The 22805-nt window shown below is 37.1% G+C and overlaps 1 protein-coding gene across 1 annotated transcript in view; it reads right to left on the bottom strand.

Annotated features, from left to right (window-relative positions):
- The window catches only part of FNDC3B (fibronectin type III domain containing 3B), a 370100-nt gene that overhangs the window by 38920 nt on the left and 308375 nt on the right, over window positions 1-22805 (bottom strand). Inside the window, 4 exon segments of the mRNA XM_074298196.1 lie at window positions 4828-5040; window positions 13380-13660; window positions 19287-19436; window positions 20267-20380. Of these exon segments, the coding sequence (XP_074154297.1) occupies window positions 4828-5040; window positions 13380-13660; window positions 19287-19436; window positions 20267-20380 (758 nt within the window).

Genomic DNA, 22805 nt, shown 5'->3' with positions numbered 1-22805 from the left:
TTTTTTTTTTTTTCAGATAAAATGCCTTTTAGTTATATCTCTGCCCCCTCCTGTACATCTACACTTTTGAAATTAAGGTAACAGTATGGCGTAATCTATAATTGTTGAAGCCATCCTAACTGATACTCTATGAGAACAGCTTCCTTTCATGAATGTTTGCTCACTGTACCCTTAAGAATATGTTCAAAAGTGTTAGCCATCTAAGTCAAATTCAAAGTTGTAAAGTGCTTTACATTATTGCATTTGAACCCCACAACTACTTTATGAAGTACTGTTATCCCCCATTTTGTAGACAAGCATACTAAAGCCCAGAAAACACAATGACTTATACATGTAATGAATTATACACATAATAAATATCAGAGGAACATTTGAACCTAGGTCTCCCACGAAGACAAGAGCACCACCAGTCCCTTCTCTTCTCTATGTCTGTCCTATATACCTTCTAAAATATCTTTCTGAGAATTGTCTAGATGCTTCATGTCTGGGAGCTATCTGCGGTCTTAAAAACAAAACAAAACAAAACAAAACTAAACTAAACTAAACTAAAAGACTGTCTGATGCTGTTGGCAAAACTCTTAATTCCTGAGTCTTTAGGGTCATTGCCCAAAAGATCAATTAGTTGCTGTGGGGAATAAAGAATTACAGTCCCTCAAATGTCTGGGCTCAGCTAGTGGTTTAACAGCCTGGTTTTCAAAAAGGAACACCCCCCCCCTTTCTCCTCTTCCATCTTTTGAAGATGTTTCCTACAGAAAGAGCAGAGCTGTCTAATTATAAAGTAGAGAACATACCACCTCATCAGCTAAAGCCAGTGAAAAAGAACACTGTATTATTCTAAAGAATTCTGCTTTCCAATGGCAGATTAATTAAATGACAGACACATCATTAAAGAAGGAACACCTTATTCCTTGGGCTGACTCAGTGAGATGTGGATAGATATGAATTTAATAATAATAAATAATAATAATAATACAAATTCCCAAGCCATCTGCAGCTGCCAAGGCTTAGATTGGTTCTTCTATTATGGTGGCACCTACTTGCCTTGTTCACTGCATCACTGATATGAGCCATTTCTGTCCTTCCTCCAGGGAGAGGGACTAAGGGCTGGATAGTGGTAGTCACTTGTAATGCTGGTGACCAGCCCATTTTAATATGATAGCTTCATCCCATCTCCACAGGGTCTTTAGTTCCTAGGTTTGGTGGCTAGATCATTTTCGGAGAGTGGGGATAATGATGTACATGCTAAATGCTTTTTAGGCAACTTTATTTGATAACTAAACATTCAGGGTGTACTCCATTTCTGAGAATTGATGTCCTCTCTTGGTAGGGTAACTAAGTACAGTGGGCCATCCCATCTTTCTGAAGAGATGACCAGGAACGAAGCTCCATCCTCCTCCGTCTCAGAGGACAGATTACTAGAAGTACAGCTTTATTCTATTTCTAATCCATTGCACCAGAAAAGCAACAATCTCAGCCAGGAGGTTTTTGCCTAAGTCCCACCATTTTCTTTTGCTTCTTCCTATTAGAACCTGAGAGGATTTAGTGAGATCTTGTGGGATGGAGGGATACCTTGACAGCACTGATGGGATATCCTCAGGAGATCCCTCTCTGGATTCCAGTGGATTTTTCAGTCATATCTGACACTTAGTGACTGCTTGGGGTTTTCTTGGCAAAGAAAATGGAGTGCTTTGCCATTTTTCTTCTCTAATAGGTTTAGAATCCATCAAACAGGAAGATCTCACTTGGGAATTTCAGAAATCTGAGGAGAGTTGGTTTGCTTTTGGCAAAGAACCAGGCATTAACACTAGACTACTTTGAAACTGACAGAAATGCCTCTTTTCCCATTTTTGTAAAAAGAAGGGACAGAAAGGCAGGGGGAGAAGAGGAAAGGGAGGGAGGAGGAGGAAAAGAAATGGAGAGGGAAGAAAAGGGAAAAGGTTGAGGAGTCACATGAATACATTATCATTTAATTTGCTCAAATGACTTTTCTCTTTTGTAAATGAACAGTTATCATACAAGATTGGGATTTGATGGGCTTCTAGTCCCAAACTGGTAAGATTATTTGTTCTTTTAACTTCAGAATACTAAGAAAGATCATTTGCCAACTAACTAGTCTGGCTAAGTTCTCATCCTACCAAATTAAATGGAACTTATTCTATATATAGTATGAGAATTTATTATATTATACATTCCCATCACTTTAATAACATTCTAAGATTATGCACAAATACAATTTTTAGGAAGACAAATTTGGATCTCAGTTCATAATACTATAAAAAGTGTATTCCTCATGGTAAAGCTTTTTTTTTTTTAATTTCTCTTAAAATTTTGCTTCATAATTGGTTTATGAGGAAGACAGTCTTGATTTTTATTTGTGGAGAGTACATCTTGACCATGATGTAGAACTTAAAATAGCTTAGGAAAATCCATGGGATTTTACTAATTTTGAGAAAGACTTATTTTGTAGTGCCTCAGGGGTTGCCCTGAAGTTCAAACCTGCTATTTGGATCTATTCTTGGGCCACGTCCAAACCTCTTAGAGAACTCTAGGAGGTTGTCTGGGCAAGGATTATGACTTGTCTTAGACATGTAAAAACTAAATATAAGACACGGGAAAAAACATAATAAATATCCTAAGCCAGGAGGATAATGTATCTGTGCAAATGTATATGCATTTGTACATGTGAAAACATATACATGCTGAGAAACTTCTTGGTTTTGTGTTGGATTAAATAAGATAGTAACAGTGCTGTCTTAGGACATCAGTCTTTGGTCTCAAGGTGTCCTGTAGGATGATGAGGATAAAGAGGAAGAGAAGGAAAGACAGTGTTTTAAGCCAAGTTTTTTGGACACTTCTCTGTGGGCATCCTAGAACTCAGAGTCAGGAAAAAGATTTCAGTTCTGTTTTCTAGTTAATGGCTTTAATGTGTTTCTTTGCCTTCATTACTCTTTCCTCCCCCAGCTCTCTCCAGTAGCAGAAGCCAATCTTCCAATCTGATTCAAAGGCAGGAAAATGCATATATTATTGATATCTAATTATGTAATAAATATTTTGGCTTTACAAGGACAGATAGACAGACACACACACACAGAATATAAATTCTTTGAGGGCAGAGAATATTTCATCTTTGGTTAATCTTAACACCTAACAGAGTCAGCACATAGTAGACACTTAATAAATGCTTGTTGACTGACTAATAGTGATTCTCTATTAGGTTCCAGGTCTTTCTTTCTTTCAATGAGATTCATTTTTAAACAAACCTCTCTCTTTTCTTACCAAAGGACCCCAATTTATTGCAGGATGTGATGGGACCACAGTTTGCTGTCATGGAACAAATATATTGCTTTAATACCCCAGCATCTTAAACTGTGGGGCATGAACCCATATGGGGTCTTGTAACTGACTTAAAATTTTTTTTAAGTTTTTTATTTTCAAAATATATGCACAGATAGTTTTCCAACAATCACCCCTGCAAAATCTTGTGCTCCAATTTTTTTTTCTCCCTCCCTTTCCCCCATCTCTTCCTTAGACAGCAGGTAATCTAATAAATGTTAAAGAACTTAAAATTTTAATACCAGGTGGCTAAAAAGCCCTGTCTTCAATGTTGAGAAGGAGACAAACTTTATGTGAGACCTGGTTCCTGCCCCCACTGTTACGATAGCGTAGAAATGAGCAGATTTGAAAAGCTTCAGAAATCTATGATTCTAGAGAACTGATAATAAAGCCTGATACCAGCCTGCTTTCTGACTGAGGGGTACATAATGGGACACACATTTTTGGATGTGGAGTTAAATGTTAAATTGCCCACTTTCCTCGACTTTAATGACTCTCACTACTGACTGAAAATGGTTCTATTTCTCTGAGATTTCTCCAAAAAGAAAAATGCCCAATTGAAATCCACTAGGCATAAAGCTTAGAGAGAAAAGAAGCATGGAGAGAGAGCTGTTATATTTGTCAATATTCATTCATCCCAAGACAATGGTGAGTGTGGGGTAGGGAGAGTTTGTGGTTCATAAACTGCTTTGGGGGAGAGGGGTCCAAATGGAACCTGCCCCACCAAGGCTGCAAGATTGCAAATGAACCAGATAAAAACATTCTTCATTGTGTGACACACTTAGGAAGCACTCTGGGCTATTTAAAAGTTAAATGCCCAATTTTTGCTTAGGTTTGTCCTTATGGGCCTTTTAAATTTTTTTTTTTTTTAAGCCTAACTTCATTTCTTCTGACCATGACTGACTAAATTCAGATAAGGACGTAGAGTAAGTCTTGTGGGTGATTACTAAGATAACAAACAAGAGAATGGAAAAAGGATTGAAAACCAAGAATACTTAGCACTTTTTAAAGACTTTCACTTCCTCAAGAGCCTTCCTGCTAAAGAATAAAGACAAATAAAAGCTTTTATTTTAGAAGTATTTGTTTCATGCCTCATTTGTGATTCCATAGTATTTCAGTCTGAACCATCTTTATGGACCACTGTTGTATAAAGTACATGATGTAATTAACCAGCCCACTGTCAACCTCTGTTTACCAGATAGGTAAAAGCATCTGGACCATCACTGTAGCCAGGTAAAAGCATCTGGACCATCACTGTAGCCAGGTAAAAACATCTGGACCATTACTGCAGCCAGGTAAAAACATCCGGACCATCACTGCAGCCAGGTAAAAACATCTGGACCATCACTGCAGCCACGTAAAAACATCTGGACCATCACTGCAGCCAGGTTAAAGCATCCAGACTATCACTGCAGCCAGGTAAACACATCTGGATCATCACTGCAGCCAGGTAAAAGCATCTGGACCATCACTGCAGCCCGAGCTCACACTTACCTCTTGTTTCTGTCTTCCAGCTGAAGCGTGTACACCATGTCATCAACCGTGTGCGCCTTGGAGTTGCTATCTCCCCATTTTAGCTTCAGGCTCTGTGGCCCTGCTGCCGCACATTCTAACCGGGGAGGGGAAGGTGGTAATGGCCTCGTTTTGGCCTTAATGGAGTGACTAAATGGTCCAGCCCCAATTTCATTGACAGCCTGAATTCTGATCCTGGAGGGAAGAAATAAAAACAAATTAAAATGAAATCAGGTAAGGTAGTCAAGATACTTTTAGAGTTCTAAATGGTTTTTCCTTAACCAAAATATTTGTGCTGATATTTTTAAAATGCTTGGATAGTTGAGAGAATAGTTTCTTTAAATTGTGGATTGTGACCCCATATGGGGTATCATAACAATGTGGGGGGATTGCAAAAATCACGATTTATTGTCAGTAAATGTTGGATTTGTACACCTATTTTATATATCTATAAACTTGGAGTCATGTAAAAATTTCTCAAGTGAAAAGAGGTAGTAAATGGGAAAAAGTTTAAGAAGCCCTGGTTTAAAGAATAGATGGGATATTATCCACTTGGATTGGTAAGTTTGCCTGAGGATACATCAGTAAGACGTCTTTAATTCCTTCAATAAATTCATAAGATTTCTGATATTGCAAGGAAGCTCCCAAGGACAGTTATAGTAAGTGGCCCCAATTTACCATGTGGTGGACAGACCACTGGACCTGAGCTCACAAAATAATACCAGGCAGAGATGCTGGAGGTTATTTCATTGAGCTCATCCAACTCTTTCACTTTCTAAGACGATCCTGAGTGTTTTAGGATTAAGAAATATTTCCTCTCAAGTTTAAGAGACAGAGAGTGGCTGATCTAATTTTCAAATCAAACAAAACCAAATTTCATTTCAGTCTTAAGACTTAAGACACAAATAGATGAAAAAGTGATGAGTTACAGAAAAACAGAAAATCCAAACCAAGCCAAACCAACCCCACCAAAACCTCTTGTCTTTAAAAATAACTACATGCCTGGATATGGATTACCTTATGTGACAGGGTTCAGGATGTGCTTATATTTTCTCCTGGGATAGGGGAAAATACAGTGATATTAAGAGCTCTTTCTCTTTCTGGTGGAAACCAATCATCTTGATTTATAGAGAAATTCAGAACATGAGACATCGGGTAGCAGTTCAGGCCATTCTCTGGGAACCTTGTACACCAAAGGGGGAATATGTGTCCTTTTGAGCTGGACTACCCAGGAAAACAGCTGTCCTGCCAAATGACCTCAAGGCCAGGGATTCAGAGAATGCTCAGGCTTCTTGCCAAATTAAATGATCTCTGTCTTCCGTTATTATTTTTGCAATATCAAAAATGCTTTATGAGCTCCCCATTAAAAAGGGAAGGGGGCTGGAGCTACAGGCAAAACCAACAACAAAAATAACTAAAATGTTTTGTTGAGAGAATGATAGGTGTGGAGAAAGGGAGGCTGAACAAGATTATTGTGAACATCTAAGGAGCAAAATGTTTGGTAAACCTATTTAAATTTAAACCTGTTATTATTATTGATGCAAGTTTATTTCTAATATTAATTTAATATTTTATTTCTCCAGTCACCTTTAAAACATTTTTTTTTAAACATTGACCCAGGGCAACTAACTTAACCTAGGTCTGTCTTAGTTTCCTCAACTGAAAAATGGGAATAGCATGCAAATCATAACATACTACAATATATTTTAGTTATTATTGCTATTTTTAACATGGGATGATCCAAAAGTCTTGATTCATTTTTAAGTAATTAAAGTTTAAAACTGCATTAAGATTTTTGGGGCTATCCTTATAACATTAAGCATTTATTATATCTAACGCTTTAGTGCCAGATAATGGGGATACATAGATCACCACCATCAACAAAAAAGCAATCAGTTCTGCCCTCAAGAAGGTTAAATTCTGTTAGGTTTAAGCTCAGTATCAATCCTATGGACTCTAATAAACAAAAGCAAATAAGTTGTATTTAATAAAGTAGAAGAGAAAACCCCATTCTGAAAGGGCTCATGCTAGTCAGATTCAAATACAGTATGAACTGCATATGAAGCCTTCTATTGATTTATAACATCTGCCAACATTCTGTTGAGGGAATACAAAGTAAATGGTAATTAATCTATGACATATAATTGAAATATGATAGTAGTAGGGAATTAACCCCATCACCATTTAATCCAGGTAGACAGGAAAGATTTCTCCCCCCCCCTCTCTCTGTCTCTCTCTCTCTCCCCCCCTCCTCTCCCTCTTTCTAGGAGATCCCTTTAAGGCTTTGCCAACATTTTCTAAGTTCTTCCTTTGCTGATTTTTATGAAGGGTCCTTTCCCACTTTCTCTTCAATGGAGATGCCGTCTGTATAAATGGTAGGTAAGAAGAGTGGGAGTGGGGAGAAGACCAGATTTATTCTGTTCCAGGGAAACTAGCCTTCCTTTTTTGTGTGTATATGTGGCCTTAGAACAGATGGGGATAATTCTCAGATATAAAGAAATGTGCTTGAGAAATATACAAATAATTTTGATAGAAAAATTTTTTTATTTTTTTACTATTTTTTATTTACTATTATAGATTTCTTGATCAGTCAATCTTGTTCTTACAGATTATATATTGTTTTGCTATAATAAACATATATACTATTGGGGTGGCTAGGTGGCGTAATGGATAGAGCACCAGTCTTGAATTCAGGAGGACCCGAGTTCAAATCTGGTCTCAGACACTTAACACTTCCTAGCTGTGTGACCCTGGACAAGTCACTTAACCCCAGGCTCAAAAAAACCCCCAACAACAAACAAACAAACAAAAACAAACAAAAACATATATACTATTATATGTTGTTTTGCTTTAATAGTTATATTACACTACTGTTATATATTGCTTTGCTATAATGTTTATATATTACATATACTATTATATATTACATATATATTGATATATAATATATACACATAGATTGCTTTGCTATAATAATTATATAATTATATATAACACATACTATTAGAGATTGCTTTGTTATAGTTATTGTATATTAATATACTATTAAATTGTTTTGCTATTGTAAGTATATACTATGTTAAATTATTTTTCTTTAGACCAGAGGTTCTTAGAATTAGAAGTCTATGGACCCCTTTGCAGTATGTTTTTAATGTAAAAAAATAAAACACATGATATGCAACCAGTTAGACTGAAACATAGGGAGAAAAAAATATATATATATGTATGCATACATATTCATATGTGTGTATTTTAAAAAGCAAAACAAATTCATAGCTCCAATGTTAGGAATTCTTGCCTTAGAGAGATCTTCTCTAGAGGTATCTAGGGTACCCACAAGTAAGAAAATAGAGAAGAGTGAATATAACCATGAACATGATCAAATAAACTTGTGATTTAATGCTGTGTTACTTTTGTAGCTATTGACAGGTTTTTCTCTTGAAAACTAATATGTTCTTTTGGTAAATATAGTATAAGATTATTTTCTAGACTCACATTTTGTATACTCTTCTCCCATTTTAAAGAACATGAGAATCACTTCAGAGACAGCTAGGTGACACTATAAAGTATATAGACCTGGGCCTGGAGTCAGGAAGACTCATATTTCTGAGTTCAAATCTTACTGCAGGCATTTAGTAGGTATAAACCTGGGCAATCACTTAATTCTGTTTGCCTCAGTTTCCTCATCTGTAAAATGAGCTGGAGAAGGAAATGGCGAATTATTCTAGTATCTTTGCCAAAACAAAACTGAAATCCAAATGGAGTCATGAAGAGCTACCATTGAAAAACCACTGAACAACAAAAAGCCAATTCAACTATTTTAGCAGATAAAGCATGAGCTCAAAGCAAAGCTTATTCTTTCCTGTGCTTTTCCTCACCCTTTTGTCAGCCTTTCCGGTATCTTTGTGTTTGTCCTCACCCTGAATCAATCCTCAAAGTCTGCAAATGAATCCTGAGGCTCTTTACTCTTATAGCAAAACACTGAGTCATAATGCTTATCTCCCCTCCATGATCAGCCAGTTAACTAGGCTTTATCAAGCATCTACTAGGTACCAGATCCTTTCTGCTCACCAGATCAACAGGAAAGATGACAGCTTTATGCTAACGTTGATGACTTTTGTCAGTCACAACGTGATGGTTTCCAGGTCTAACACCCTAAGACAAATCAACTGAGAACACAATATGTTTTTTGTGGGTTGATTCTTTTAAATATTTATTTATTGTGGGTCAAAAATCAAAGTAGCACATACTCCACCAAGATAATAAAACCAGAAAAAAGGCTAACTATGAATGCTCCTTCCTTTAAAAAAAAAAAAAAAAGACCTAATTTACTTCAATCCTTTTTTGGGATCAGAACTTTTTTTTTTTCTTTCAAAATAAAGATTCACAAATGACATTCATTCAGATTCAAATACATGTTTCGAAGCCAAGTAGAAATGATTTTGGGATTATAACTGATTTAGCTGACCTGTGTCATTAATTCCCCTGCTACAAGCTAATGTTAGCCATCAAGATATGACTACACATTGTTCAGAGAGGGAAAAGCACTGCTGAGCCACATCCAACAAGCTACATGACTCTTCAGCATTAGGGAAAATTATCCTTTAGCATCAGTCAAGACATTCTAATTGGCAATTCTACATGGAGTTTGAGCTTTGGCTTACCCATTTTCTATGAAATGTGCCCATCAGAACAGCTGGCATTAGTTTATTTCATATCACTTAATTGGTTCTGCATTCTAATGTCCTATCAGAACCTGTCTCTTATTTATTTATTTGTTCATGCATGCATGCATTCATTTATTGATTTATTATTTAAGGGAAATCACTTAAAAGGTAGAATTCCCTGGAAGAGGCAGCGAGCTGTTTGTAAAATAGTCTCCCAAGATTCCTTGGAAACATTATTTGCTCTCTGTATGATGTCATAAGCATAAGTGATTCCAGCAAAAAATAACAACTGATGAGTCCAAATAGGTGATGAGTCATTTAGCTCCATTGTGATAAAAAATGACTTTACTTAGATGAAGAAAATTACTGTGGAGGATTTATGGTGAAGAAATTGCAGGTGAGAAATTATCCAATGATTAATCCGTCTTACGTCAATCACAGCAATGAAATATAACAAAAACACATGAGGAAATTAAGCTGTCTGAGAGCAGGGGATGTTTTTTCTCAGGCATCTCTGGTATCTAACATAATATCTGGTATATAGCAGTGGTAATAACAGTAGTAGTGAAAGTAATAATAATAATAAACATTGCAAATATCTGCAAATATTATCTCATATGATCCTCACAATAACCCTGAGAGGTGAGTTTAAGTGCTTTACCCAAGATCCTATAGCTTGAGTAAGTTAGAGAGGCGAGATCTAAACTCGGAGATCCAATCCCTAATAGAAAAGTCAAGGGATAGGAACATAAAAGTTCTCCAAAGCAGAACTGCAAAGTATGAATAGTACATTAAAGAATGCCCCAAATCATTAATAATAATGATACAGTCAATGTTGGAGGGATTGTGGGAAGATCGGCACACAGATTGGTGTAACTTTGAAGTGCTTTTCTACCTTGGGAAAGAAATTTGGAATTGTGGAAATAAAGTGACTCAAATATCCACACTCTGAACCAGAGATCCATTATAACGCTTATGCCCTAAGGAAGCCATCAATAAAAAGAAAATGTACCCATATGCACCAAAATATTTATAGTAGCACTTTTTTGTGAAAGCTAAAAATTGTAAACAAAGTTGATGTCTGTCAATAGGGGAATAGCTGTGGTAAGTGAATGGAATGGAATATGATAATGCTGTAAGAAATGATGACGATGATAAACATGAACTGGTTCACTGGAGGGGAAACTGGGGGTAAACTATAATGATATTTAAAAAAAAAAGACATCAATAAAAAACTTAAAAAAAAAAGATTTGAGGTCAGATCTTCCTAATTCTTGGTCCAACACTCCATTTATTGTACCAACTAGTTACCTCTAAGTGCTTAATATAAACTTGTTAAATTGAACTGATTTACTTCCTGAAATCAATTATAAAAGTATGTTTTCTCAGTTACTACTACAAAGGTCCAAACAAGATAAGTTTCTATTTTAGCTGAAGTCTTTGAATTCTGATTATATTTATGGCTTTAAAAAAAGTAATAATTGCATTTAATCAGATTCTAACATTTTTTTAGGCCTCAGAAATTAAGCATAAAAGGTAAGGAATGGTGATTTCTATTGGGAGAAGCAATTTGACTTTAAGTAATTCCTCAAATGGTCAGTAAGGAGGCAGGAAAAAATTTGTACTTTGTTACTCTCAAAGGATTCTATACTCCACTCTAATCTCTAACTGAATGAGGGTATCATGGATGTAGCTTAGATGAGTTGCTCTTTGAGAGTCTGGTTGAAGAACCAGCCAATAAAAGTAAAAATTTCTATTCTTCTACCCATAGATATCCAAGGGTTTTTTTTTGTTGTTGTTTGTTAAATTATAAGCTTCTAGAATGTTCTTCAAAATATGTACTAATAGTGAAAAAGAAAATTTCTGCTACTCCATAATTGATGACATACAACTTGATTATTAATAATCAAATTCCTTTTTCTATCTCCCTCAATTTATCTATCTACCCATCCATCCCTTCATCTATCCATTCAACTGTATCCCTTGATCAATTCATCCACCCATCTCTCTATCCATCCACCTACCCAGCTATCCATGTATCCATCCATATTCATTCACCCACTGGCATTTATTTAGCACATAAGGATCTAGCAATAAATTCTATGTTTATAGGAAAGTAAATAACTTATGAACATGTATAAAATAATATAATTTGTTATGAACATAGGCACATGTATATATGTACACATATAGATGGAATAAAGCATAGTGGGTAAGACAGTTGGCCTTAGTATTGGGTTTTGAATCCTGTAAGTGATTCTCTATCCACTCCCCAATGCCTGTTGGTACCAAGAACATGTCAAAGTTTCCCTAACTTGTACTGCAATTAACATTAATTTTCAATGTCAGTCAAATAACATTTCTTAAGCACCTACTATGGGTCAGGTACAAACTGCCTGTACTTGAGGATCTCACAGTCTGATGGGGAAAGTGCCTGCAAATGGTAACGAGAAGGTTCAGCGTGATCCAGAACATGTTTTCTACAAAACCAGACTCCTGGTCTTCCCCTCCAGAACCAGGAAATAGCCCTGGTTACTCTAAATTTAGCTTCAAGATGAAAAATTACCACATTTTAAATTGGCATCCCGGGTGGTCTCCAGCAGATTTCATATACCCAGCAAAAAAGCCAATGGCAATGTCTGAGGGCACCAATTGTAGGGAAAATTGTTTTAATAACAGTCATAAATCATTTGAGAAAAGCATCCCCATGTGATCTGACTGATCTCCACCAGTTTAGAAAAACAACTCATCCTTCCTTCCATTAGGGATGATACTAGTCTGTTCATGACAATACAAAGAAAGAATAAACTCAGTGTGAGAACAATATGAAACTGCTGAAGATTAACAGCAAAACAACTACCTTCCAGAAGCTCTTTATGTGAACCTTTTGCCTAAAATGTATCCCTGCCCGTCCCTTATTTTCCCCAGAACATCATGACCTATTCATTTATATTTTCACTCATTTCTGGGGGGAGAAGAGGAACTAAGAGAGAAGATAGGAACTAAGAAGTTCCTTTGTCCAAAATTACATCTTTATCTTCTTGAAATACTAACTTTGTAGGTGGCCATAATCACTGCAATTATGTTCCTGAAACAATTGTGAACCAGATTTTGTGGACTGGTAGCGGTTCAGGTTGAGAAACTCAACCCCCTTGTAGTTCTAATCAGGTTACTTTTAAATAAGAATGGCTAACTAAATAGCGATTCATCAGAAAGTGTTCTTGGCCAGCTCCCTCTTTAACTGAGGTACAAAGTATAGGGAAAAATATAGTAATTCCCTCTGAAAACTCTTCTCTAATGCAGATTTGCTACAATGTCACCCTTTAGCAAATGTCTGATTAAAATCGAATTCAATTATCCTTAAAATGTACTACCACCATCCTGGTTTAAAGAGAACAAGTTCCTGGTCTTAGTAAGCTCATTAGGCCCAGGAACTCCAGGCGAGGGAAGTCACTCTCCCAGTGTAGGTCAGCATAGTCTCTGAACTGCCAAAGTAATGGTTTTCAAACTGTCTTCTGGAGACGTGAGATCAAAACTAATTTTTGTGATAATACTAAGATGTTTTCCTTTCTCATGTAGAAAATACCAACATATAAGCAAAAGTTCTTTGGGGAGGAAGCCTTAATTTTTAAGTGTTTAAAGGGGATTTAGAGCAAGAAGGGGCTGGGTCAGTGTGTGACTAGAGATGGCATTCAAACCCAGGTTTTCCTGACTAATGTAGCCAGATCTCTATGCATTCTGCCTTGTGGCTGCTGATTTGTTAACACTCACTATTCACTCATCCTTGACTCTAGGGTATGCACTGGAAGCTCTGGGATCTCAGAAAAATCTGACTTCCAAGCTGTTCTGACCTAAGAATCTACTCACCGATAGGAGGTTTCTGGAAGGAGATTCTTAATCACATAGCTCGTGGTATCGGTTACTGTAATGCTATTGTCTCCCAGATCAATGTTGTAAGCAATGATTTCCGATCCATTATTGCACGGCTCTTCCCAGTTCAGTACAAGGCACATGGAAGGTGATGTTGGGCAGGCACCGAAGGTCTCTTCCTCCAAGACGTAGAGGGTGGAGACAGCATCCGGGGCTGAGGCTGGTGTCCGGCAGGATACAAGGTCACTGTATGGTCCTGCTCCTGCCTGGTTGCTGGCCTGGACATTAAAACAAAAAAGACAGTTGGCATCGTATCTATTAGCTGTCAAGTCTCACTGAAAAAGCCTGCCCTGAAAATAAGAAGATTTAGCTTTAAATCTCATTCTGGACGGTGAATCCCTGGGTGACTTGGGAAAACCAGTCTCACCAGCCTTGGTTTCCTCATCAACTGGGGAATAACCGACAAGTTGTGCTACTGTGATGGAATACTACTGTATTATGAGAAATGGCGAGGAAGGTGGTTTTAGAAAAACCTGGGAAGATTTATATGAACTGATGCAATATGAATTGAGCAGAATCAGGAGAGCATTATACACGGTAACAGTAGTATTGTTCATGGCAATACAGAAGAAGAGTAAACTCACTCTTAGAACAATATGGAATTGCTGAAAATTAAAAAGCAAAACAACTACCTCCCACAAGCTCTGACATTCTTTCTAGCGCTCTCTCTCTCTCTTTCTCTCTTGATGTCTCTCTCTGTATATATGAATGTATATGTGTGTATATGGGTATATATAAATACAAACACACACACACAAATTTAAATTTATTTTGTTAAATATTTCCCAATTACTTATAAAAATAGAAAAAAATTAAACCAATTAAAAATTAAAATAATGTATTGAAAAATTTGAATTTCAAATTCTTTCCTTCCCTCTTGTTCCTCTGCCACCTTGAAAAGGCAAGTAATATGATCAGTTATATATGTGAAATCAAGGAAAATATATTTTCATATTAGCCATGCTGCCTAAGAAAACACAAACATATATACACACACACACACACACACACACACACACACACACACACGAAAACAACAAAGGAAGTTAAAAAAAAGTATGCTTCAATCTGCACTCAGAGTTTATCACTTTGCTCTCTAGAGGTAGATAGTATTTTGTCATCATTTGTCTTTTGGAAAGGTCTTGGATTATTGTCTTGATCAGAGTAGCTAAATGTCCCACAGCTGGTCATCATTACAATACTGCTGTGACTATGTACAATGTTTTCTTGGTTCTGCTCACTTCACTTTGCATCAGTTCATTGAAATCTTCCCAGGTCTGAAACAACCTTCCTTTTGATTTCTAATGCACAATGGTATTCCATCACAATTTGCATACTACCACTTGTCAGCCATTCCCCAGTTGATGGACAATCCCTCAATTTCCAATTCTTTGTCATCACAAAAGTCTAGCTCTGTATTTATAATAATAATATATAACTTTTTTCAGCACGGGGAAGGGGAGTCAATCTGGAATGTGAAGCTCATTTTGGATGGCACATAACAGCACGAGATGAAACCAGTCTTGGCACCTGATTTGCATGCACATTGAGAATGACTAGATAAAAAGAAAATTCATACACAAATATGAGATATGAATAAAGTAGATAAAGTAAGAAATAATAACAATAAAAATAATGATGAGAGTAGTGACAAATAAGATACCACAGATACAGGTAGAAAGTCCTAAAAGGAATATAATTAGTTGTATTTTTAATTTAGTGTGCTGTACACTTAAGTAAAAAACTTAATTTTACAATGTTACTTGTACAGAAAAATAGTAAATTGCCTGAGAATGTTACTGGCCTTTAAACTAATTGTTAGAAATCTTGATGGCAATTGAATAAGGATGGAAGGTAGGGACCTTTATTTTGATTCTCCCTTATCTGGTAATGAATCTGACTGGAGAAAAATGAATCTACTGTTTAAGAAAAAAATACCAGGTGAATCAAAGCCCAAATGCACACTAGACTGCAAAAGCATCCTTCCCTATGTACTTTATGAACCATATTCTTCAAAGCTGTCAACACTAGAAATACAATGCTGCTCCACTAGACAATCAGCCTGTTAGAAGAGGCTTTGGATGTGGACCAGCCAGGAAACCACTCTTTCTACCTGCACATCCCAGGTTGAGAAACAAAGCTAAAGAAACCCCCCTAAATGTTCTGAAATGTTTCTGCATTCACTCAGCGACTTCGTACCACGTTCGAACACATTGCGAAACCAAGAGCATCCAGGGAAAACAGGGCTTCTCATAAACCCGGCCCAAGGTTTCAGAATGTACTGAGGGTTATTATTAGCTTTTGGTTCCACTCTGAGATGCATATGGAACAAATGTGAATATTAACCATCACTCAGTGCTGTCCAAAAGTGGAGTAGGTTCCATCATGGGAGGGTTGTTGGACACTTGTTGGGTCCATTATAGAGGAGATTTTTGCTACAGCTAGGATTGGACTAAATGGCCTCTGTGGTCCTTTTCAAGTGACTCTAGGATCATTTTCTTGTTTTTAAAAAAATAATATTCTTCTCTCATTTTTGAGAAATAAGAACACAATTTAGTGAAGGAAAACAAGGTATTTCTTAAACACTCACTAGGTACCTTGTACTAGGTATAAAAAAAAGAAAAATTACTCCTCAAGGAGCTTCCACTTTCCTTAGGAGAAAGAGTATATAGAGAGCTAAGTGATAAAAAACAGATCTCAAATAAAAACAAAGTAATAATACCTGAGGGAGAAGGGAAGTCACCAACCATTAAGAGAACCAAGAAAATTCCCAGCAGGAAGGTGACATTAGAGACCTTAAACTCAGAGACACTGGGGGTATTTGGATACCAAGAAGGGAAGGGGGCTGTATAAGCCTGAGAGGTAATTGTGCCTTCTGGTGGGAGCATGAATGGTAAACATGGAAATATGCTTTGAATGATTTCTTACATATAACTGAGATCATATTGCTTGTCTTCTCAATGGGGAGGGGGGAAGAGGAAGAGAATTTGTAACTAAAATTTTTCAAAGAAATAAATACATTTATGAAAAAAAATCAACTATTCATGAAACTTCAAGATAAAACTGGGTGGATTGTGGGATACTTGTCTAGGAGTCAGAAGAAATAAGTGGCCACGTCCATCCACTGAGTGACCTTTAACTTCAGCTACATTTGTGAAATCAGGACATTGGACAAGAAGACTTCTAAAATTTCATCATTTCTTGTGTATCCTCCTTATGCCAATGTGGGGGTGAAATGTGACAGTGGAAAGAGCACTGAGTTCAAATATGACTGCTTCAATTCAACAAGCATTTATTAAGCACCTCTTTTTAATTAAGTACTTTCATTAAACACTTCCTGAGTACCATGGGGATACAGACACAAACTAAACTGTTTCTATTCTCTCTCTCTCTGTGTCTCTCTCTGTCTCTCTGTCTCTCTGTCTCTCTGTCTCTCTCTCTCTCTCTCTCTCTCTGTTTTTTCCTGAGGCTGGGGTTAAGTGACTTGCCCAGAGTCACACAGCCAGGAAATGTTAAGTGTCTGAGGCCAGACTTGAACTTGGGTTAAACTGTTCCTATTCTCAAAGAATTACTATTTACTCCCTGGTGACATTAGATAGGTAACAATTTGCCTGGGCCTCAAAACACATGAATCTAGTTTCATTTCAAAATCTAAGAGAATGTTTTTTTCTAATATATTAACCAGAGACACATTATCATGGTTTAATAAATCCTTCCTTCCTTCCTTCCTTCCTTCCTTCCTTCCTTCCTTCCTTCCTTCCTTCCTTCCTTCCTTCCTTCCTTCCTTCCTTCCTTCCTTCCTTCCTTCCTTCCCTCCTTCTTTCACATTATGAAAGAAAAAAGGAAGGAAGGAAAATAAAAAAAGAAAATGCGATTTGGTAGAAAGTATGATTTGATCATAGCTGAGTCACATTTTTTTCATCCATGAAGGCTAGATCCCTTCTGCAAACTCTTTAGATTTTGTAAGAAATCTTTTTTTTTTTTTTTTTTTGGGGGGGGGGGAAGAGGGGAAGCAGAGGAGGAGCTTCAAGGAAAGCCACACATTTGGTCCATTTTTTTTTTTTGTGCCCATGATTCACTATCTCTACTTGTGATCATGACTCATTATCACCACCTGGTGGTAGTATCTATGCATATACACACATACACATATATTGCAGAAGTATTTACTAAATGGAACATTTTAACCCAATAATGTGCTAAAATATTTCAAATCAAACACATCATAGTCAAAAATATAACGTCTTTACTCATCTAGCAACCAAAGCTCCAAACTAACAGACAAACAAACAAAAAGGTAGCCAATGCTGGGAAGAATCGGAGCTTGAGGTCCTGGATTTAAGGAAGGTCTTTCCTTCTTTGCCATTTAATACCTTTCTGTAAGTCACTCAGCTGCACATGGCATCAGCTTTCTCATCTGTAATGTGACTAGGCTGGACGACGTGGCCCAAGATCCCTTCCAGTCTCAGGTCTAAAGTCCCATGAAGCTGCCCCCAAAGCCATCGCCAAGCAACCTTGGTGACAGAAAGTCATCAGCTTAGGCAGAACTCGAGACCCTACCCTAAAACTCTAAGACACAGAAGAGGGTTCACTGGGCATTGGGGGAGAGAGTTCTCACAAATGAAATCAGAACTCTCATCACTTCCAGCTGAGATGGCCAGGCAGAAAAAGCCATGGACTTAGTTCTTCCACTCTCTTAACTCTAAGATTCCTCCTTGTCTATTGTCTTCTTTCACCTATAGATACCCAAGGCTCCTTGAGGGTATAGGGGAGTCTTTCTTTTCTACATTCATATCCAGAATGTTGGGTGCTTAATAAATGCTGATTGTGGAGTGGCAGATTGGAAGAGATGGAGGATGCTGCTGAAAGAAGGAAGTATCGGCAATTGGAAATAACCCCCCCCCCAAAAAAAAAGCTCAGAATCCAGAACTATTTAGTGCATGGAGTACTAATATCCATCAACAGCCTCGGAGGGTATCACTGTGATATCATACTTCATATACCGCAGTGTGTAAAAAGCAGTAATATTGAGGTCCAAACTCAGCCCCAGGAAGACTCTGGTGGGTTCAGGCTGGGTGACTGTGGGCATCTCTCTAAGGAAGGTGTTTCCTTACCTAAGATTTCCCTCTTGCAACGAAATCACGAGTTCTTTGATAGAAATAGTATCTAAAATGATGCATATGATAATGGCCTTGAATCATCAAGAAAAGGTCAAAACCCATTCAGTTCTCTTGGTTAAGGAGGCAATGAAAAATGGTAAAAATCAACAGAGATCAGTATAGTACCTAAAGGAGTCACCTTCAGTTAAATGGAAATTCTGTTGTTGGAGAACGCCTCATTTTGTGAAAACACCAGGTGCAGAAGGGGCCCACTATGTGTAGGAAGCACATTGGAGGGTGTGGGAGATATGAGGGGAATACGATGTCTAAGATTTAAATTTAGAGTAAGTATGCTACAATGCATTGCTTCTCCCTCCCATGAATAACATGAGTTAGGAGGAAATCCTTGGGAGCTGCACGAATCACAGTGCCATTTCCTTCTCCAGATCATTTTACAGATGAGAAAACTGGGGCTAACAGGGCTATGTGACTTGCCTAGGATGACACAGCTAGTGTCTGAGGCCAGAATTGAAATCAGCCCTTTATTCAATGTACCAAATACCTGCCTCCTGCCTGGCACATAGTAGGCACTTGATAAATGCGGGTTCTCTTCTCCTTTCCTTCCTCTGTGCTTAACCTTTGCTTGATCCCTTCTAATCATGGGGTACTCACTACCCACTGAAGCAGCCCATTCTTTATGTTCAGAAGTCCTCCTGAATTTTTAGCAAGAAGGCAAATGACTTACCTGAAGTCTACAGCAATAATGTGCAGCAGGCAACAAGTCCTTTATTTCAAAACTGGTCTCTGTCCCATGATACACGGGTTCTAGGGATTCTTCATCTTCTCCCCATTCCAATCTATATTCTGAAATGTCAGCACCAGAGATTTCGGGGCTCTGGAAAGAGATTTCCCTGGTCAATAACTTTATTTTTTTAAAGTCTTACTTTGTTTATATTGGCTAAAAATTAAGGTGAGGGGAAGGGTAGGAGTAGAGGGGTATTCCTTGTTTTTCTTATTTTATTTGGGATCTCAGCGAGGTGTTTAAAAAACAAACAAACAAACAAACAAAAACAACACAAATGGTAAGGACACATTCATTTTCAAGAGAATTTAGTATTCAGGCTGAAAAGAGGCAGATCATATGAAAATACTAACCATGATAGATAAGAAACTAACATTCAACTTATAGGGAGGCACCTAGCATTCAATAACAAAGACAATCCAGCAATAATTTCATGTTAGAAGCGCTCCCCACCTTCTCTGTTACCAACCATTTTCTTCCCCTTTTATGGTTAAGGATCCTTTTCAAACAGTTTAAAGAAATCAGAATTTTTTTTAAAGCTTTCTTTGTAATTTCAGCTTAGCACAGAACTTGAAGCACATTAAATGCTTGTCATAAGCACTTAATAAATACATGTTGACTGGCAATATATAAAATTGATATATTTAGAAATTAATTCAAAGGAGTTGGACTAATTATCTGGCTTCTTTGAATAGCAAAAAGCAACCACAAATTGAAATTATCTTATCTTGGAAACTAGTATGAAATCCCTTCAAGTATTAAAGATGCACATGAAAAATAGTGAATAGATACATCATAAGATGATAGATCTACCTCTGGAAAGGACCTCAGATTTGAACCCCCTTTTTCTTAGCTGTCAATGCTTTTAGGGGGATAAGCAATCAAGAAAATAGAGAGTGGGTTCCAATGGGGTCTTGACTTACCTCCCAACTTACTAAGACACCTGAATCAGGTGTAAAGGAAATACAAGGTGCTCGACATTGTCCAGGGGGTCCTGCTGCGGTGGTGATTTCTGATGCCTCGGAATAAGGACCGTACTAGAAAAAGAAGCACACACTTATGTAAATACTGGCACAGTTGAAGGCATGATTCTACTGACATTGGAAAGAGAAATCTGGATTATGTCAAGATCATAGGAAAAAAGATGTATCTGAAAGAATCTGGCAAACAGTAAATAACAATTCTAGGGATCTACCTGCAACATTTTGCAAACAAAGAGCTAAAAAAAAAGGTTTTTTTGGAACAACTAAAACCTGTAAAAACACTTGGCCTTGGTTCATTTGGTCCAAATTTAGCTCAATCAGAATGGATATTCAGATCTCTGGGTAGAGGTCATTGGAAATGTAAGAACTACAAGTAATCATCGACGTAGGGAATCCTAAACTGGTTCCTCTCTGACTTCCTCTCTTCAGCAGGTCATTCCCTGGCTCTCTGAAAGGTGCTGAAAGTTTGGTGCTCAAATGGCAGTTTGAAAACAGGAGGAAGAATCTTCAAAAAGAGGAAGGAAGCAGAAGGGAAGAGGAAACTTGAAGAATGTTGGAGGCCTTCAGTAAAAAAGCTGTAATGTTTCCCTTCAGGAGGAAAGGCAAAGGTTTTATTTCTCACCCTGGGAAAAAAAATTCGACTACTAGAGAAGTCACGCTCCCCACAACAGTGCCTACTTTAAAACCATCCTCCTTTGTCTGGGTCTAATTCTTTCAAAAAACAATTTACAGTTCTTTATTGAAAGATATGACATGGACAGTTTTTTAGAACCCTGCAGTGACAAAGGAAAGTTCATTCTTCCCTTGTAAACCCCAATGTCTTATCTGGTGTCCAAACTATCTAGTTAATTTTAATATTAGCCAGTGGTGGATTCTTAAACCAGAATATTTACAATAAGGTCTTAGCTTACTTGACCCATGAATGTCCACCTCCCTGACACATTTTTAAAGTTTCAACAAGTATATCTTTTTTTTATTTATAATTTTTTTTCACATTATATATGCATGAGTAATTTTTTTAATAATATTATCCCTTGTATTCAATTTTCCAAATTATCCCCTCCCTCCCTCTACTCCCTCCCCCCGATGACAGGCAATCCCATACATTTTACATATGTTACAATATAACCTAGATACAACATATGTGTGTAAATGCCATTTTCTTTCAACAAGTATATCTGAGTATACAATAGGAACGTGTTTCTCAACTTGCCCTTTAATCTGAGACCAGACAAACAGCTCAGTTTAGAGGCAAAATTTAAATGGATCTAATACAACTGAATGACACGTTCACTTTTCAGAGGCTGTTTGGCTAAAAAAATCTACTTTAATATTCCTTGGAGAATGCCAATAAAAAATAAACAAAGTACTTATGGATGTTTAATTTTTAATGAACATCAAAACTCTAGAAATCTAATTCTGGGTATTTCCAATTTCAAACTAGTGCCCATAGAAAGATTTTGCAGTAATGTGTACATTTTATGAATTATTTAAAGTTTTATATTATTGCCATCTTTTGCAGTGACCCTAATATGCTTAGGGCAGCTAACCAGCAACAATTTAATGTATTCTTTGGGAATGGGCACCGTCCATTCAAATAGCAAATGACCAATAGTTTAAACTTGTGGTTGCACAATCAATGCCAACACAAAATGCACTGAGGGTTAACAAAATTTGTCTGTTGTTCTCAAAAATGGAGAAATCCACTTTCTGAGCATCTATAATACAGGAAATTCTTGCAAACCCATTTGTCTAAAAGAGAGACAAAGACTCAGTCTTCAGAAAATGGCCACAATACAGATCAGCTTTCAATTTTCCAAGGGTGGATTATGCTGCAAATAGAATAATTTGGGTCTTTTACTCCCTAGGTCCTATCTTGTGCTGGTCATAAAGGACAAGCCAAATTAGTAGTTAAATACTACTGAGAAGAAGAAACTGACCCATTGGAGTTGGGTGATTAGCTCAAATTCATCTAGCATACAATTCAACTTCAAAAATAGTAAAGAATAGTGTACCTGTTATTTATTTATTTTACTTTCCAACAGGCTGTTGTTGAGACATTACAGTCATATCTAATTCTCTGTGACCCCACTTGGGCTTTTCTTGGCAGAGAAACTAAAGCCATTTCCTTTTCCAGCTCATTTTACAAATGAGGAAACTGAGGCAGTCAGGATTAAGTGACTTGCCCAGGATCACACAGTAAATATCTGAGGCTGCATATGAACTCAGGTCCTCCTGATTCCAGGCATGCTATCAACTATGCCATTTAGCTGGGCCAAGTTATTCAGAGGTAATACAGTGCTGTCCAATTGAGAACTTTGGGTCTATCTTAATGTAATAGCTGTCTTTAGCCTTTCCAGGCCCACTACCTGATTGACTGATTAGAAACAATATAATAATCCAACAACACTAGATCTGATGGTAGAGAACCACTTATAATTCATATTACTATGGGCACATCTTAAGTTCTCTGTGCCTC

The sequence above is a fragment of the Sminthopsis crassicaudata genome, chromosome 3 (assembly GCF_048593235.1).
Source record: "Sminthopsis crassicaudata isolate SCR6 chromosome 3, ASM4859323v1, whole genome shotgun sequence".
NCBI classification, from domain to species: Eukaryota; Metazoa; Chordata; class Mammalia; order Dasyuromorphia; family Dasyuridae; genus Sminthopsis; species Sminthopsis crassicaudata.
The sequence above is the reverse complement of the archived record's forward strand: the minus strand, read 5'-3'. Positions and strand labels throughout refer to the sequence as shown.